The sequence below is a fragment of the Anas platyrhynchos genome, chromosome 2 (assembly GCF_047663525.1).
Source record: "Anas platyrhynchos isolate ZD024472 breed Pekin duck chromosome 2, IASCAAS_PekinDuck_T2T, whole genome shotgun sequence".
NCBI lineage: Eukaryota > Metazoa > Chordata > Aves > Anseriformes > Anatidae > Anas > Anas platyrhynchos.
The window spans coordinates 144,711,299-144,730,250 of NC_092588.1; the positions used below are offsets into that span (position 1 = coordinate 144,711,299).

Genomic DNA, 18,952 nt, shown 5'->3' on the forward strand with positions numbered 1-18,952 from the left:
CACATAGAACACATGAATGAGATTTGACTAGTTCTCTTGTTTTGATTATCCAGTCATAAATGTGTAAGTGACAGCAGAAAAGAAGGAAATAAAGAAAAAAGTGCCAGCCTTCTGACCATATGAAACACATGGACTTTGATTCTGCTGCATTCCAGCCTTTTTCTACATGCATTCCATAGATTTCAAGTGGCAATGATTAATAACAAGCCTAGCACTTAGATAAGGCTGGGGAGATTTTAACTTTTATTCCTAAGTAAGGAAAAAAAACCAACAGAATTTTTTGCCACTCTGTAGCCTGATTAGGTCCATCATACACAATTACCAAGTTGCCAAGAGCTCAGGATGTGTAGGGGCCCCTAAACAGGACACATGAAATTTCCATTGTGTGCCAAGGATCAGAAATGAAAGATTTCCCCCACTTTCTTCCCTTTACTAACTACTACTCAACATGTTTTTAAGCTTTCTTGCAGACAGCAAACCTCACAGGAAAAACCTATATGAACATTCTTATTGATGGCTAACGAGGCATTGTTTTTATATGTCAGTTAGTAATTTTCTACAGAAAACAACAGGAGCAGGAAGAAAGTTTCACATACACGAACAAAATGTCAATATCATTAATATGGATCTAATATGTTCAAGTCCTTCTCTTATTTTTTTGCCAAAATAAATAGAAACTAGAACACAACAAAGAAGTGTAAGTCAACCTACATAATCAAGATAAATCAGTATTTTTTGCCTAATGAAATTAATACTGGCCTGTTACTATAGATTACTATTTGCATACAGTAATACATACAAGCAATTTTATCCTGTTCAGGAACCATGCACCATAACGCCTTGGAGCTGGTTACAATTAGCAAGCAACAAGCTTGAGCACAAGCAAGAACCCACGAAGTCTCTTCATAGGGGCACATGTTTGCAGGATTACTGCAAAGCACAAGTCTTGCTAAAAAAGCTGTGTTTAAGGACATGGAAGAATAGCCACTGTACAGAGACAGGTAAACTCATCTCATGTGTGAGATATTCTAGAAGGGATTTAGGTCTTCTGAGGTGAAATCTGAGTGCATGAAAACACCATCCTGTATTAATGCTTAACTATAATCAGCTTGAGACATAGCACATGCTCAGTTTACTGGGACATTCCACTTTAAGTGCATGTTAAGCTAATATTGACTTTTCCACTAAACCAAAATCTCTGTTATTTGTGCCCAGAAGACTGAAAAAACAATAGACGTAGGAAGCAGAAGAATTAATCTTCCTGACCTTTCCTTTTTTTTATACCTTTGGGAGTCAGTCTTTTTGTGTGTGTCTAATAAGGAATGTGAGCTATTCACTTGCAACGATTCTTAGATTATGTAGAAGTACTTTGCTGTATTATTTTGCTCTTTCTTTTGCATTCTCCACGTTCAATAAAATTCCACAGGGTATTATTAATAATATCTTTAAAGTATTATCTTTTACCTGTATCCATTCCCTGGCAGAATCTTCCCCTGGGGTCCATCCATTTTCAGGGTAATTTAGCCGGGACCTTTCTGAAGACCAGATAGCACTGTACTGGGAGGAGACAGTGATTTGATCAGAGTGAATTTCTCCTGACTCCATACCTAGTGGTTCCATGCACTGGAAATCTGAAGAAAAATAAATTACCATCATTACTATGGTCAGCTTTTTGATGTAGACTTTGAATAATGAGAACATTTTCCTGCTTTGAATATGAATATCTAAAGAATTTATTTTTATGTGACTTTGAATTCTTTAGCAACTTTAAGTGAGGCAGTATGGTGCTTATGGTGTCATTCTTAATACTGTCATTCAAGTTGCCATGGCAATTCCTGCAATAATAATGCTATACAAATATTTTTAGCCCAGCATTGTTGCCATTTCAATACAGGACAATAGAATTCTCTTTTCTAGGGTAGCACACTCACTTCTTTAGATTCATAATATAAAACAATGTATGCTCAACTCATAATTATACACAAAGCCAGGAAAGACAAACCATAAGACTGTACAAAACAATTTTGTTTAGAACTATTTACTCCAGTACAAAAAGTGTAAGATGTTTTAAAAATTCAAGCTATTCTCTTTAGGTCCTGGACACTGGGAAGAAACACATCAACTAAATTTGAATCTAGGTCAGAAGAGTATTGACACAAGGGAATTACCACCTCTTCTGTAATGTGCTGTATTTTAAATGAGTTGACCATCTCCATCCGATCTCCTTCTGTTGACATAAAAATTACCTAGATAATTTAGAGTCAATTGACAATCCAGTCAATATAGTGAGTTCAAAGGCTGATAGGGCATGGAGTCTGAATTCTTTTCTCACTCTTCAAAAAGATCACACAGAATCACACAGAATCTCTAGGTTGGAAGAGACCTCAAGATCATCGAGTCCAACCTCTGACCTAACACTAACAGTCCCCACTAAACCATATCCCTAAGTTCTACATCTAAACGTCTTTTGAAGACTTCCAGGGATGGTGACTCAACCACCTCCCTGGGCAGCCTGTTCCAATGTCTAACAACCCTTTCAGTAAAGAAATTCTTCCTAACATCTAACCTAAAACTCCCCTGACGCAACTTTAGCCCATTCCCCCTCGTCCTGTCACCAGGCACATGGGAGAACAGGCCAACCCCCATCTCGCTAGAGCCTCCTTTAATATACTTATACAGAGTGATAAGGTCACCCCTGAGCCTCCTTTTCTCCAGGCTGAACAAGCCCAGCTCCTTCAGCCGCTCCTCATAGGACTTGCTCTCCAGGCCCCTCACCAGCTTCGTCGCCCTTCTCTGGACCCGCTCAAGCACCTCGATGTCCTTCTTGTAGCGAGGGGCCCAGAACTGAACACAGTACTCGAGGTGCGGCCTCACCAGAGCCGAGTACAGGGGGACGATCACCTCCCTAGCCCTGCTGGTCACACTGTTTCTGATACAAGCCAGGATGCCGTTGGCCTTCTTGGCCACCTGAGCACACTGCTGGCTCATATTCAGCCGACTGTCCACCATCACTCCCAGGTCCTTCTCTGCCTGGCAGCTCTCCAGCCATTCCTCTCCCAGCCTGTAGCTCTTCTTGGGGTTATTGCGCCCCAGGTGCAGGACCCGGCACTTGGCCTTGTTAAACTTCATACAGTTGACCTCAGCCCATCGGTGCAGCCTATCCAGATCCTCCTGCAGAGCCTTCCTACCCTCAAGCAGATCGACACACGCACCTAGCTTGGTGTCATCTGCAAACTTACTGAGGGTGCACTCAATGCCCTCATCCAGATCATTGATGAAGATGTTAAAGAGGACCGGCCCCAGCACCGAGCCCTGGGGGACGCCACTAGTGACTGGCCTCCAACTGGACTTGGCTCCATTTACCACAACTCTCTGGGCCCGGCTATCCAGCCAGTTTCTAACCCAACGAAGCGTGCGCCAGTCCAAGCCAAGAGCAGCCAGTTTCTTGAGGAGAATGCTGTGGGAAACGGTGTCAAAAGCCTTGCTGAAGTCAAGGTAGACCACATCCACAGCCTTTCCCTCGTCCACCCAGCGCGTCACTTTGTCGTAGAAGGAGATCAGGTTCGTCAAGCAGGATCTGCCTTCCATAAACCCATGCTGACTGGGCCTGATCGCCTGCTTGCCCTTCAAGTGCCGCATGATGACTCCCAAGAGGATCTGCTCCATGAGCTTCCCTGGTACTGAGGTCAAACTGACCGGCCTGTAGTTCCCCGGGTCTGCCCTCCGGCCCTTCTTGTAGATGGGCGTCACGTTTGCTAGCCGCCAGTCAGCTGGGACCTCCCCCGATAGCCAGGACTGCTGATAAATGATGGATAGGGGCTTGGCCAGCTCCTCTGCCAGTTCTCTCAGTACTCTTGGGTGGATCCCATCCGGCCCCATCGACTTGTGCACATCCAAGTGCCGTAGCAGGTCACCAACCAGTTCTTCGTGGATGGTGAGGGCCACATCCTGCTCCCCGTCCCCTTCCACCAGTTCTGGGTACTGGGTATCCAGAGAGCAACCGGTTTTACCACTAAAGACTGAGGCAAAGAAGGCATTGAGCACCTCCGCCTTTTCCTCATCTCTTGTAACTAAGTTTCCCCCCGCATCCAGTAAAGGATGGAGATTCTCCTTAGTCCTCCTTTTTGTGTTGATGTATTTATAAAAGCGTTTTTTGTTATCTTTAACGGCAGTAGCCAGCTTGAGCTCCAGATGAGCTTTGGCCTTCCTAATTTTGTCCCTGCACAGCCTTGCTACATCCTTATAGTCCTCCCTAGTGGCCTGCCCAATTTTCCAAAGATTATAAACCCTCTTTTTCCTCCTAAGCTCAAGCCACAATTCTCTGTTGAGCCAGGCTGGTCGTCTTCCCCGGTGGCTCATCTTTGGGCACATGGGGATAGACCGCTCCTGTGCCATTAGGATTTGCCTCTTGAATAGCACCCAGCCTTCCTGAACCCCTCTGCCCTTCAGAACCGCCTCCCATGGGACTCCACCAACCAGTGTCCTGAGCAGCCTAAAGTCAGCCCTCCGAAAGTCCAATACAGTGGTTTTACTGGTTCCCTTCCTGGCCCCGCCAAGAATAGAGAACTCCACCATTTCGTGGTCACTCTGCCCAAGACTGTTCCCGACAATCACATCCTCCACCAGTCCTTCTCTGTTTGTGAAGAGAAGGTCTAGCAGGGCACCACCCCTGGTAGGTTCACTAATCAGCTGCGTCAGGAAGCTATCTTCCACTTTCTCCAGAAACCTCCTAGACTGCTTCCTCTGGGCTGTGTTGTGCTTCCAGGATATGTCTGGGAAGTTGAAGTCCCCCACGAGTACAAGCGCTGACGATTTCGCAACTTCTGTCAGCTGCCTGTAGAACTCCTCATCCGTCTCCTCATCCTGGTTCGGCGGTCTATAGCAGACCCCGACCAGGACACTAGCCTTGTTGTCCCTGCCGATCCTAACCCAAAGGGACTCGATCTTGTCATTCCTAGCCTCGAGTTCTACAACATCGAAAGACTCTCTAATATAGAGAGCCACACCGCCACCCCTTCCATGCTGCCTGTCCCTTCTGAAGAGCCTATAGCCAGGCATCGCAGCACTCCAGTCATGAGACTGGTCCCACCACGTTTCCGTGATGGCAACCAAGTCGTAGCCTGCCCTCTGCACGATGGCTTCCAGCTCCTCCTGTTTGTTACCCATGCTGCGTGCATTGGTGTAGATGCACTTCAGCTGGGCCTTTACCTTATCCTCCGGCCTTGCCACTGCTCCCCCTGGTACAGCCCCAACAGTCCTCGCTCCAGCCCCATCCCCCTTCTTACCTAGTTTAAAGCCCTATCAACGAGCCCCGCCAGCTCCTGGCCCAGGATCCTTTTTCCCCTAAAGGATAGGGACCCGTCTACGGCCACCAGACCAGGTGCTGAGTAAACTGCCCCATGGTCGAAAAACCCAAGATTTCTGCGTAGGCACCAGCCCCGGAGCCACGTGTTTAACAGGTGGGCTTTCGTTGTCCTCTCCGTACCCCTTCCTGTCAACGTAGGGACGGACGAAAAAACTACTTGCACTCCTGCTCCGTCCACTAACCGTCCCAGTCCCCTAAAGTCTCTTTTGATAGCCTTCAGGCTTCTGTTGTCAATGTCATCAGTGCCCGCCTGGATTATCAGGAGCGGATAATAATCAGAGGGGCGCACCAGGTTGGGGAGCTTCCTGGCCACGTCCCTGACCCTGGCCCCAGGGAGGCAGCAGACTTCCCTACGGGTAGGGTCAGGCCGACAAATAGGGCCCTCTGTCCCCCTAAGGACAGAGTCTCCCACGACAATCACCCTTCTTTCTTTCTTGGTGGAGGCAGTTCTGATGCGTGGAGTCGACCTCCTCGCCCTAGGCATCCTCCTGGGAACACTTTCTATCTCTTCCTCAGCTACCGGTCTCTCAATCTCCAGGGCCTCAAACCTGTTTTGTAAGGGCACCTGGGAAGGTGGGGCCGGAGGGGGAGGGCATCGCCTGCCACGTCGCACAGGGACCTGTCTCCACTCCTCCTCAGCTCCCAGATCCCCTCCCTCAGCCCGACGGCGACAGGGCAAGGGGTCCACCCCCGTTTGGGGTGTCTCACCCCGGTACCTCTCCTTGATGCCCTGCAGGGAGTTGCTCCAGAAGTCAATCTCCCGCTCACACTCCCTAATGGCCCTCAGCCTCTCCACCTCCTCCTTGAGCTCCGCCACCATGCGGACCAGGTCATCCACCTGCTCACACCTCACACACGCAGCGTCCCTGCCTCCCGTTGATGGCAGCAGCAGGCTCTGACACTCCCTGCATCCGTTGACCTGAACCGCTGCATTCCTTAACAGGCAGTCGGTCTGGGTGTGTACCGACCTCCTGCAGAGCGCTCCGTGCCTGGTGGAGACCATTATCACCTAGCTAACGACTGTCGTTAACAGGTGCTCGTGTGGGAGGGTGTTGCTCTCCGCCCTTCCTGCTCGCCCTGCCTGCGCGAACTGCCGCGCCACTCCCTGTTTGCCCGTCCTGGTCGCCGCGCTCCTGGTCGCTCGCGCTCCCTAGGGGCTGCTTTTGAACAGCCGGGGAGGGGACGCTGCTGGCTCCGCCTTCGCCTCGTCAGCGTCCCTCACGAGGGCTGCCGGCTCCTGGCGGCTCCCTGAAGTCGGCTCGATGCCGGAAAGTTAGCCCTGCCTGGCCCGATCCCCCGCTCCGCCGCAGAACGCGTCTGCCCCGGAGCCGATCGCCTCGGCAAATGATATTACTACTCGGCAAAAGATATTACTACTGAAGCAGTAGAAGCCAGTGGCCTTAGATGGATCCTCAGAAACAGCTGCTTTTGGACCTCTGCCAGGGGTTTACCAGCTGCATTGCAAGGGCAGAACATGCGGCTACACTTCAGTTTGGGAACTTCACCATATATTAGTATAAATCATTCCTTCACTGGTAGCTTAAGATAAAATGCCAGTGTGTGAAGTAGAGGCCCTGACATTTGGGTACATACTTGTTCTTAACACACCTTGTCTGGCTCTGAGAGAAGTAGCTGTGTCTCTAACAGAGGGGTGGGTGCTTAGTCAGTTTTCAAGACCCCCCTACTAGAGACTTCTGTCTGGATTCAGTATTAAGGTCAGGACTACCATTTCCATGTTACTATGGGAAGCCTGCTCTGCTGCTGCCTCTGATTCACCTCATCTGTTGAGCAAATGCAATTGCGAGCTTTGAGAGCTACAGCTCACTGCTTCTGTGCATTGGACCTAAAGAGGAGGAGAGTAGAAAGCATTCTGTAAAGTGTGAAAGTGAAAATTGACTTAGCCTTGGAGACTAATTTGTAGTTAAGGTGCTCCATAACAGAATTATCAAGCTTGCTGAAAAAAATGCATTTCCTGTGTTCCACCCATTTCCCCATTTCCCTGCTGCTTCAGTGTAGCAGGGGCCTTTGGTGAAGTACTGAAACTGAACTACTTTAGGGTAAGACTTCAAGTAAATCAGCTTCTGATTGGAATCAGAAGGATTAGCCACTACAGAGGACACAAGTCATGCTAGGTTGGAGTCATATCAAAATATCTAAAAAACAGGTGTCCAGTCTCGTGGATTCTTCCCATTCATGCCAGCTGGGGCATGTCCCATTAACTCCTCCTTGCTGTGCATCTACATGGTAGCTAATGAAGATGCAAGGACAAAGGAGAGGTGAGGAGAAACACCAATAATTTCAGTTTACTGATTTTTCCTTTGTTCCTTCTTTGATTAAACAACTACATTAACTCCGAATCTACTCAAAACTCAGTCACAGAAAGGAGAGTTTGATTTAAAGCATATTTTATCATTAAGCAAAGAAAGGAAATCTGCAAGGACATGTTGTAACACAGCCCATTATTTTCCTGTGTCTCCCTCACTTGGTTTCATTCTCTGTGCAAAGAGTAAGCATGAAAATGAGGCAACTGGGAGCAAAGTAACAGAGAACAAAGCTTCGATAGCTTATGAAATGGTTTAACAAGAGCACGTATTATTAAATGGGTTCTTTTTATTCAAGAAATCGATCATCAAAGCTTTTTCCATGTAATAAAAGAAGGCTTTGGATAGTGCATTCATTGTTCATGTTTCATTGTTTTAATGTAACTATTCAAATGCTCTGCATTTCCGTGTTTCCTTGGTCAGCACGGTTTTTAATGATAATTTTTCCAACTTCCTGGCAATACTGAGGAATAAAACTCTGAGGAAAACAGCTTTTCAAAGGGTAGCTGTATTTAAAAAAAAAAAAAAAAAAAAAAAAAAAAAAAAAAAAAGGAAAGAAAAACAGAACCAATCCTCCCCCACCATCTTATTTATTTAAGGTTTCTTTAAAGTTTCATGCAACACCTGGTGTGCAAGAAGACATAACAGAGAATATTTTCCAAGAAGCTCTGCAGGATGGATAAATACTGACCTTCCGATACACTGCTCTGCGACACGCTGTAGTTTGCTGAGAATCCCTCTTTTGCTATTGCACTGTCGGTGTAAAATACCATTGAAAGAATCCCTGTTGAAGAGCGGACGCGGCCTGGGTTGTTCTGCCCACAATAGCGCCCTATGTGTGGGCCAACTGCAAAAAGACAGAATATAATAGTAAACTACCACTTCTGCTGCAACAATAGATGACACTACAATAGCTTCCAAAGCGATTCCCTCAGCAGGAATAAGTGAACCTCTACAATGGTTTAAAATCACAACCTCATCAATAACTTAGCAATGAACAATAAATTGCTTACCCTGCCCCAGTAATCTTAGTTCTAAAATGTTCCAGGTAACACTCCATAAAACCTCTGAAAACGTAAAGAACCAGGATTTCAAAAATGTGTCCTTTAAAGTGCACAGAGAGGGCAATGATGCGCAAAATTACATGTACAAAACAGCAAAAGTATTTTCCAAAGTGTGGTTGAAGCACCTATTTATGACAAGGACATCTGAATGTCCTGATTTGCCCACCCAGCCAACAAGATGATGAATACCCTTAGCTCTAGAAAAAGCTCAGACAACATTTTCCAGGACTTATGCCCAATGCTGCAGACAATCTGTTAATTTTATAGCAGATTTGGGAAAAAAATAAATTAAAAAAATTGCTCTTGTATTGAGACAATGACCAAATTCTCTCTCTTTTTTTTTTTTTTTTTTTTTTTTTTCCCCTCCTATTTAGACTTTCAGGACATCCTCATGGATTGTTCACCCATATGCTCAATATTAAAGAATATTGTAAAAGAATTCAAGAAGAAAATATTAATCCATTCAAAAGTGCAAGGATTTCTTAAGTATACCTCCATCTTACAGAACAAGCACACATGATTTCTCTCAGTGTTAATAATGTATAAACTGGTTCCTGATATTTTTCTGGATTTCCTGTGCAGTGAGATAATCTTTTCCCTTAATTAAGCTACTCAAATCACAACTAACATATGTGGCCTTCTTGCACTTGAGCATTCCCTACAGATAGGTCTCTAGGCTGTTGAGTAGTGATACATCTGTGCTTACAAACAATAAGAACAGATAATGCTAAAACGCCATGCATGGAGTCAATCATAAAACTAATCAGAGAACGTCATTCTAATGCTTACACCACTGGTTTCCAGGCTTAAATTAACACCTTGTCATATCTCTAGGAACTCCATTTAACTTTCAGTTTAAAATATAAAATGTTTATATATCATAATTATTCACAGTTCAAAGAAAATCCACAGCTAACATCATTTTGTAGTCATTTGTTGGCATTTTCCAACAAGTAAAACAGTTCCAGCTTGGAATAACTTCATTATGTAAGCTACACATTTCTGTAAGGCCTTCGAGTTGCCAGAAAGAGAGAGCTCAGATGATATAGCTTTTCCTGCCAGCATCTATTTTTCAAACCATATTCTGGCCAGAGTTAGTCTTCAGTTACTTTGGCAATCTCAGGGCATTTATAGTACCTGCCAGTCCAGACTTTTTCACCAGGGTTGTTCAATGTGGTATTGACAGTGTGGAACACCCTATACAGCATATGAGTTGGATTCTTTCTTATTCTAGAAGTCATTAAAGCTTTACAGTTTTATTATCTGTAGCGAGAAACTGGTTGTTTTTTTGTTACCATTACTAGCCTTTTTAAAACACAAAATAATGCCCCACTTCAGGCTCCAATTGCTGCAGTTCTGGTATATATATATCATTCTGTATGTGTAAACAGCTCTGATCCTGCTCTTTCACATGATGGTCTTTTGACATTACAGTCACTGATCTGCAAGAAAACAAGGAGTATAAGGCCATCATGTTAGGACATTCTGAGCCTCCTTCCTCTCATTTCCTGCGGGGAAGCGTCTTTGAAATGACAAACAGAAGAGAACTTTGTTTAAAGCAGACAGGCTTTAAGATTCCCCATGACTCACTGGTTTATAATTTTTAAGACACATTTAATGTTTCTGCATTTCAGTCTTCTGCAGATTGGCACTGCTATCATAGTACCATTCCCTTTACTAGCTGTGTAGATGCAGGAGCCAAAAACTTGCAGAACATGACAGAAAAAGGTATTGCATTTTTTGCACAACATGTAAACCTTACTTGTCTGAGCTAATATGGAGCTAATATATCCAGATCTAAGTGGAACTGGATCAAATAAAGATTCTTGCTTTTCCTATATAAATAGCTAACACAACTAAAATTCTTCTTTTTCCCTGCCTTTTTCCTTTTTTCTGACTCTGCTTTATGACCTGAGATGAGCTTTCATAATAGAACAGATACAGCCCCAGATGGGAATTTTAGGCTAGCAGGTGCTGAAAAGTCATTAGGCCCAGAAAGCTCTTTGCAGGCTCTGCCTGTAGACCATCATGTCACTTTGCTGGCATCCCGCAGGAAGGCTTACTCCAAATATAAGCCACTTGGAAATGTCCTCACTCAAGGTCACTTCTACATTACCTGCAGAACAGAGGCATTTTTTGTGAGCCTGTTACTTCACTTGACTGCACGTGCGTTAGCTATTTCTGAGACTTTGGCTCCTCTGTCCACTGGCATGGTATGTTGTAGTAGAAAAGAACTACTTTTAGGTTAAATGATGGAGGAATAACCAAGAAAGCTGTTTTACAAGCTTTTTCCCAAAATGCCGAGGCTAATTTTAGTGCTTGAATAAATCCTTGGTTATTCTTAGTAAATATGTGTGAAGGTTTACAGGATCTGAGTTATCATTTGTATAGAATATGGCTGACGGCTTAAGGCTAAACAGAAACGTTGTCCCTACTTATTCTTCTTTTCTTTTGCTTCATACAACTGACACCATAAAAGGTGAAATTAATTCCAAATCTGCTGTTTGCCTTTCTAGCTTTCAAAGACTGTAAGTATCAGCTAATTTTGAGACTTGTTGAAATATGTATTTGTACTTTTTATTGAAATCTGAGCTTTTGGAATAGAGTAATAATTATAAAAAAAAAAAAGCAACGAAAAATACTATATTTTATTAGAATATCAGAATATATTTAATATTCTATATTTTTAGAATATTAGAAAAATATTCTAAAATATTAGAAGAAATGTTTGGTTAACTAGCCAGTTTACTGAATTTTAAACTTGGCCTTTATAAGTGTGCTGGTGTGCTGTGACAATATTTTCACAGCAGTGTGATTGTTATTGGCAAAACATTTGCACACTGTTTAGGATGCTAAAGAGAAAAGAATTGAAAAATGAATCCTGTTTTCACAGTCCACTAGTCACACTGAGCTTACATACACTTTTATATCGTAATGGTTTCTCACAAGAGTGAAGAAAGCAACCACAATAGAGGAGGAAAACATCCAGATTAATAGCAACCTTCATTTGCACTGATGTTAACAACTGCAGTAAAGTCTCCTGTTTTGCTCTGTAATTCAGTGGAAGCTCTTGTGGTATTGACTGAAGCAGCAATGTTTAGCCTGTGGTTCTCAAACCGTATGTAAACTTTATATTACTTTTGAACCCTAGTAGACAGTCTATAGAGTTTCAAAGAGAGCTGCATGATGAATATGTGCAGTTTGTCACTTAAGCTAGTCCTGGTTTTGAGTGGGCTATTTTTCTTCAAAGTCATCAATGGACTGTTCTTGGCCAAGGCTCGCTGAGGTGTATTTGTGCTTTGGGCAAAGACATTTTTGGTGTCTAGTTTATTTATTCAAAATCATACATTTCTATTCTGTGATCTACTCTCTCCTGCTCCTGCTCTACCTGTTACTGTCTTCAAACCACCATCCCTTTTCTGCCCAATATTTGCAAAATGCACCTGTAATTCCCAAATATTCTCCAACAGTGTTTCACTTTTTGCTTTGTTTTAAAGAATAGACCAAAGGGTTCCCGTGGCATAGTTATGTAGAAACAAAATACCAGGATTAAGGTGTTCCTGAATGCCTATCATTCCCATCCTGAACTGCCAAAACACTTACACTAGTGCTTAACTTCAGACCTGTAAGTGTCCTCTGTGAATTCCTTTTGAAGTAAGTCTAACCGCTCATGCGTTCTGAAGATAAGCACTTGTTTTGCAGAATCAAGATGCAAGTACTGAGCACCTGCCAGATTCACTCAACTAAAAGGATGACCAGGAAGGCTGAGGACTTCACAAACATGACAGATTTCAGAATTAGCTTCTTCATGAATGATCATTATGGTTGCTGGCAAATTTTCTGAAGAAAAATATTCTTTTAAATATCATTGTTATTTTTTATTTAAGAGAAAATTTCTCTCTCTTTCTCTCTCTCTCTCTCTCTTTTTTTTTTTTTTTTTTTTTTTTTCTGGGGTGAGGAGACTGGTGCAGGGGTGCTGTTCTCTGCTCAGACTGGCAGTACCTGGCTCAAACATCGGTGCCTGCTCTCCAGAGTTAGAGGAGAGCACCATGTTCAGCAGGCTGCCCACCTCATTCTGCGCTGGTTACAGTCATGACTACTTTCCACCAAACTGTTCTGTCATATTATTAAAAAAAAAAGAGAGAGAGAAAAGAAACAACAACAAAAAAATCATAATCTCTGCAAACCAGAGCTGTGTTGCTTGGATCAGGGGACTTGAACTGAAGGACATACACTTTTTCCAAACATTTATAGAATAAAAGTTTACAATTAAACAAATTAAAGTGTTAAACTCCTTCTTGTACATTGCTTTCCTCTAAGGCCAGCTGTCTGTCCCATTATTAGAGCTAGACTTCCTTCTACTCTGTGTTTATATAAGTGTAGTGCAATGGGGACTTTAACCTCTACCTCAACTGGGCATGTGAGCAGTGATGTAGTACAGCAAAGTGAAATAGCTTACTTCTTTATGGCTATGTCCACATGAGAAAATAAAGCTGGCCAGGGAGCATCCTCTGGACCTGCGGTCAGTGGCCAGGGACTGTTTCTGGGACCAGACTAGCAGTGTGACACAGCTCGCTCCCATATGGCTCTTCCTTTTGAAGCAGACAGCCATGTCCAATGTGCCTGCTGGGAACAGCCCCTCGCTCCTCCAAACCGTGCTTGGGAATTATGTGGGGAAGTTTAAGCTGATGTGGGCTAAAACTGTGCAAGGGAGCATGCCAGTGATTAAGCAGTACATGCAACCAGAGACTGTTTCTCAAGCCTGGTGCTTCAAAACATATCTTCAAAATGTTGTTTCATGGACTGTAGGGAAACAGGAACAAAGACTCATCCTGGAGGAGCCTCCCTTGCTCAAAGGCAGCCAAATTATTGAATATTTTTCTGAAATGTACTACTTCCATGTAGATGCAAATTAGATTTATGTCACGTCTCTTCTCTCCCACCCCTATCTTCAGTCTATTGCCAGATCATACCAGCAGTTTCCTGTGTCATCTTTGCTCTTTGGCTGAAATAGTTCTCCCTCTTAAGTATTCATCCTGTGATGCATTTATACAGAAGAAATCACATCCTCTCTGCCTTTGTTAAGTTAAACAAGAAAGCCTGACTGCTGGCTAAAGAGCATCCCACAGTGAAATGATGTAGGAAATGCTTCCCTACAACCACTACAAGCTCCAACAGTTTGTATCTAAGGAAACATTTCTCTCTAGTCTACAAATTCAGCTGAATATTTACAAACATGTAAACACCCTTATTGGATGTCAGGAGCATTTTGGATTTAGACAGTTTGTGAGGGAATTGGAAGGCAGATAATGCCTGTTGTTAATTGCTCTTCAGTATGGCTCAGTCACTTTCTTGAACCAGGAAATTACCACTTTGAAACCCTCTGACACTAACAATAATGCATTTCTTTTTGGTAATATTACACATAAATTGATTGATTGGATCATCTTTTCACAAGTCATTTGAAATCCAAGTTCTACAGGAATTTAGCTTGAAAAGATTTGGCCTATATACAAATAAAGCTATTATTAAATGTTCCAGACATCATTATTGTGTTGTTAGAATACTGTTTTTCCTAACTGAAGCATTAAATACTAAGTAGTCTTTCAGTTACTGTTATGGCTCTTTCTTTGCTGTTTATTGGAGTGGATTGAAAAGAGCCGTGATAAACCCATTAAGCATAAAACAAAAAGGAAGAACAAATATATGTTAAAAAGCACACACCTATTTACCAGAGTATCAATAAATACTTTAATTAAAATGATATTGGGGATTTATCTAGGAAAGCAGGCAAGTTTAGATGAGTTATTAAAATATGTTCCTGAAGTTATATGTTTTCATTTAAATGAAATATTGATGTAGCATTAGCAGTTTGTAGAAACTGCCAGAAAATATCTATTAATATGGGTTAGCACACCAGTGGAAAACTGAAATATCTGTAATTAGCACCCAACAAAACAACATCAATCATGAATTTTCATCAGTCAATGAATTTTGCAACAAGTTACAAAAGAAAGAAGATAAAAGGCAGCTACATGATGCTTCCCTTTATCAGTCTGCAACATACAGGAAAATACTGAAAAAAACATCACAAAAAGTATTACATAGATGTTTGCACAATTTGTATGGGCAGTAGGGCATCCTAAAGGTTAGGTACTTATCATGAGCAGCCCCTTTTAGACTGCAGCCTACCTAGCTGGGGTCCATGGCTGCCCCTTTCCTAGAGGGGATTTGGCTAATATGGACTGGCTGACTTAGGTGAAAAAATAAAGAAATCACACAGTTATTTTGTTAACTGGTCTCAGTGTAGAAAAGGGATATAATATTGGATATGGGGTGAAATGAGGGCTCATTGGCTCCATAGACTTAGCTAATATCTAGTTGGGCACTTATTGAATTAAACAAAGTCAAGTGTCATCAACAACTAAGTGGAAAATTACTGAGATGTCAGAGAAGTACGTTCCAGAAGGGCACCAACACACCCACCCTGGCACATGTGCCCAGCTAATCAGAGATTATAAATTAGCAAAGATAAAGCCTTTGATTTGTTTATACTGCTGGAAGAGAGAGCACTGTGGGAGAGGAACACCGCAGTGCCTGATCACCAATGTTACCCGAATGGCAATGGGACTGCCCATTGACCTGGGGAATTGTTCAGTGCGTGTAACTATGGATGCCACATTTGCTCTAGCAAAGAAATTCTCTGCTTGGTCAGCAGTTCTGAAACCTGTTTCCTCCGGCTGGAGAGTTAGTACCTGAACTCCAATTTGTGCAAGTTTTTGGATATTACTGGAAAATTCTTGTGTTTTATCTGTGAAAGTTTGGGACTCATAGGGTTTCATATTTTAGTGTAGGAAGCCCATCACATATTCCCTCTACAAATGCATTTTTTCCCCAAGCCAACTGTTCAAAAGTACATATATTTCATTAAAAAAGTACTTCACACTGTGATATGCTTTACTGAATGAATTTACAGAGCGTTTTCCCCATTTCTCTTTAATTCAACTCATTTCAAATAAATCAAACAAGGACCTCTCTACTCTGGCATTTAAAAAAATGAGAATATGCCTTCTGCAGCACACTGTGGAGTAATGGTTATGTGTATCACAGTCCATTTTTCTCTTACCATCAGGGAATCCATCCCAGATTTCCAATCGGTCATAGCGACAGAACGCTCCCCCTGGGGTATTTGAATCAGGTTCTAGTTCAAAGCTTTCAAATTCCAGTATAATCTCTGACATCTTTGGTGCAAAGATAATATAAGTGCATTCAAGGCTATTGGGATATTTTTCAGGGAATCCAGGGGACTTTATCACTCCACTTGATGAAGTAAAGTTTCTGGAGCATTCAGGTCCTGCAAGAGAGAGAAAAAATCACCTGGGTTAACACTATGCTACTAAGCAAAGCAGTTAGCTGGAAAACAAATTAGGCTGTGTTGTCTCTCCAGCAGCAAAGGTGGCTTTTCAATGAAACACCTCATTTTAATCACTGTATTAATCATTCACCCAGCTTGTTCATATTACTGATAGTCAGGTTTTAAAGCGCAATTCACATACACTGTCTGATCTCCAATTTTCAATTTGTATGGAACAATATGAAAACTTGTACCAGCTCTAGAAAAAAATTATGACAAATACAAAGTCATGTGGGAACAATGAAAGTGTAAGCTGCAGAAATCTCGACAGAGCCCTAGAGAAATAATTATAGCCCCTTCAAGCTCAAATCTTTAAATCTTATGGCTGACAGGCTTTTATTGGTGAAATAGATTTTTTTTTTTCCAAAAGCGGGTGAGTGAATTCAGTAGAGGGAGTAGTGGTTTCAGATTCCTGGAGCACTGACTCAGTAACTCTGCCAGATGTGACCTATGCCTCCTTGACAAACTAAATGTGAAAGGTAATTCGTACACGTACCAAGGGTGAGTGACTCATTCTGAGTGGTGTTGACACAGGTGCACCAGTAAAATGTTGCTGTTAGTGCAGGCATGATAAACTGTGTGATTACAGGCAGTGTTGCAAGAAGTCACCTAATGTCAATGTTGACACATTGGTTTCCCCCATGTCCCCACCATGGCATAAAGTGATGCTCCAAACACTGCTCTCGGTAGAGCAGGAAAGAGGTGCTGGAGATGTGAAGCCAGGTCACTGGACTTGCTTGAATACAAGGGACTAAAACCAGAGTCAATCTCTTGTTGACAGATCATGTTTCTCCTTTGTTTAGGTCCCTCGGGAATCCTCTCTGTGGATCCCACATCTGCAGGTGTGCTCTCAAGCTGCAGGCACTGCCCACACATCTTCCCATGAGGTCAACTCAGGTACCCCCCTCTCTGACTTTTGACACTCCTGGTTTAATGGAAAGTGATTTACAGGGTTTGGGACATCTGTGGATGGTAGCCAACCTGGGGAGTTTGGGTAGGATGACTCAGATGAAGCTCTTCTGACATGGAGTAAAAGAAGGACACAGGCAACAGAGTTTGGTTGCAACAGCTCTGTGCTGGGGAATGAGTGTGTGTGAGCTTTCAGTGTGGATGAGGATGCCCAGCTTCCTTAGAGACTGTAGTCAGGAACCTTAGAGGACTTCCAATGCTTAACACAGATCATTGAAGGAAAACAGTCTGGCTTGTTGCATATATGAATACTCTTATTTCACCATAGAAAATGTTTTCCTTGTGAATGTGCCAAACATATTACCCCCCACAGATTTGGCCACCTTCCAAGCAAATTCAGCATACAAGAGAGAGGGATGAATGAATTTAGTCAGTTCAGGTATTTTTGTCCTTCAGCAGACACTGACGGGAAATGCTTGAGCTATCACATCAATATTCAGAACACTTCATGGCATATTTTGGAAGATGTAGATATTAATGCTCACGTAACCTGACCCATTCCAATTTGGGAAATTACATTTTGCCTATAATTATATCACCCCCATACGCTGGATATTTCTCTTCTCTCCCTGTCATTCTCTTGTCTCCTAGTCATGTATGGGAGGGTTATATTCTAGTTGTTGCTCCTCACTCCCACCAGTAGCTGCTGTTCCAGGATAAAATAGCTTTGGAGTATGCCATTCATAGCATAAAGTGCTCTGTACTCCTCTTGGAATCCAATAAAAGATGCAATATAAAATGTAAGCCAGGATCATTATTGCTTTATTAAATACAGCCAAATCCTGGCTCTGTGAGTATGTGATCATCAGGCTCCTTACATTCACACATGGCATCTCAGTACCAGCTTGCGTTGTTTTAAACATGTTCAAGCCAATCTGGTGCAAGAAACAAAAAACTGTTTTCAGAAGAGCTGCCTCACTAAAATGCCCTCCACAGATTTTGACCCTTTATTGACACTGTGAAAAAAAAAACAAGAATTAAATCAACACTGAGGCTACAAGGAACTCCACAAAGCAATCTTCATGGGAAACTGGCAGAAAAGGCTCTTGCAGAGACCTAACAAAATAGATACTTGTGAGGCAGGGAGATTACATGTGTGTGTGCATGCAACATAGTAAAACGGATGAGCTGAAGGGAAGGGAGACAAAAGAGAGAGCAAAGAAAGAGAAAGGGATCATTTCATTTGCTCTCTATAGGTGTCACTGAGCCAGAAGATCATTTGCCTTCTTGGTTGACACTGACTTTTCTCTGAATTTACACCATAAACTAAGGTTAGGAATGTTGGACGTGAACTATCTTGATCCTCTTCTAGTCAGTACCCATCCTATGGGAGGCTGGCTGCCAGAGCCAAAATAAGAAACATTTCAGGTGAGCTAAACATTAGGCAATATGGATTTCATGTTATTCTGGAACTCAACACCTCCTTCAGTGTTTTGATGGCTCAGGAACTGGATGAGAAGTAAAGGCAGATCCTACTCTCAAAGTCCATAATGCATTTATCATGCATTTATCATTTATCACATGTGCTAAGTGTTGGTTCAGGATTCAGCTGAACCTATATTTTCAGGAACCTAGAGGTTTAGGATTCAGTTTAGTGCATGAGTAGAGTAATGCAATTTTTCTCTTCTAAAACTAAAGATGCTCTCACATCTTGGGATGTAGGAGTGCTGGAGTGCAGCTCAGACTTTGTCTCAGTGCCGCAGGAGCTTGGGATTGGGATCATTTTAATGCTTCTCATGTCTGGGAAATGATAAGCAAGGTGGTGAATATGCTAAAACAGGGCATGCTAGTCTGGTGTGCGCATCTGAGCTTCATCTGC

General features: G+C 42.7%; 1 protein-coding gene across 4 annotated transcripts in view; it reads right to left on the minus strand.

Annotated features, from left to right (window-relative positions):
• NRP1 (neuropilin 1) overlaps nucleotides 1–18,952 on the minus strand; it is a 115,753-nt gene that overhangs the window by 49,275 nt on the left and 47,526 nt on the right. For all 4 annotated transcript variants that reach the window (XM_027450533.3, XM_027450532.3, XM_027450531.3 and 1 more), the window contains exons 4-6: nucleotides 15,877–16,104; nucleotides 8,378–8,533; nucleotides 1,465–1,631 (exon numbers count right to left, since the gene is read on the minus strand). In XM_027450533.3, coding sequence (XP_027306334.1) covers nucleotides 1,465–1,631; nucleotides 8,378–8,533; nucleotides 15,877–16,104 — 551 coding nt within the window. The remainder of the gene's footprint in view (nucleotides 1–1,464; nucleotides 1,632–8,377; nucleotides 8,534–15,876; nucleotides 16,105–18,952) is intronic.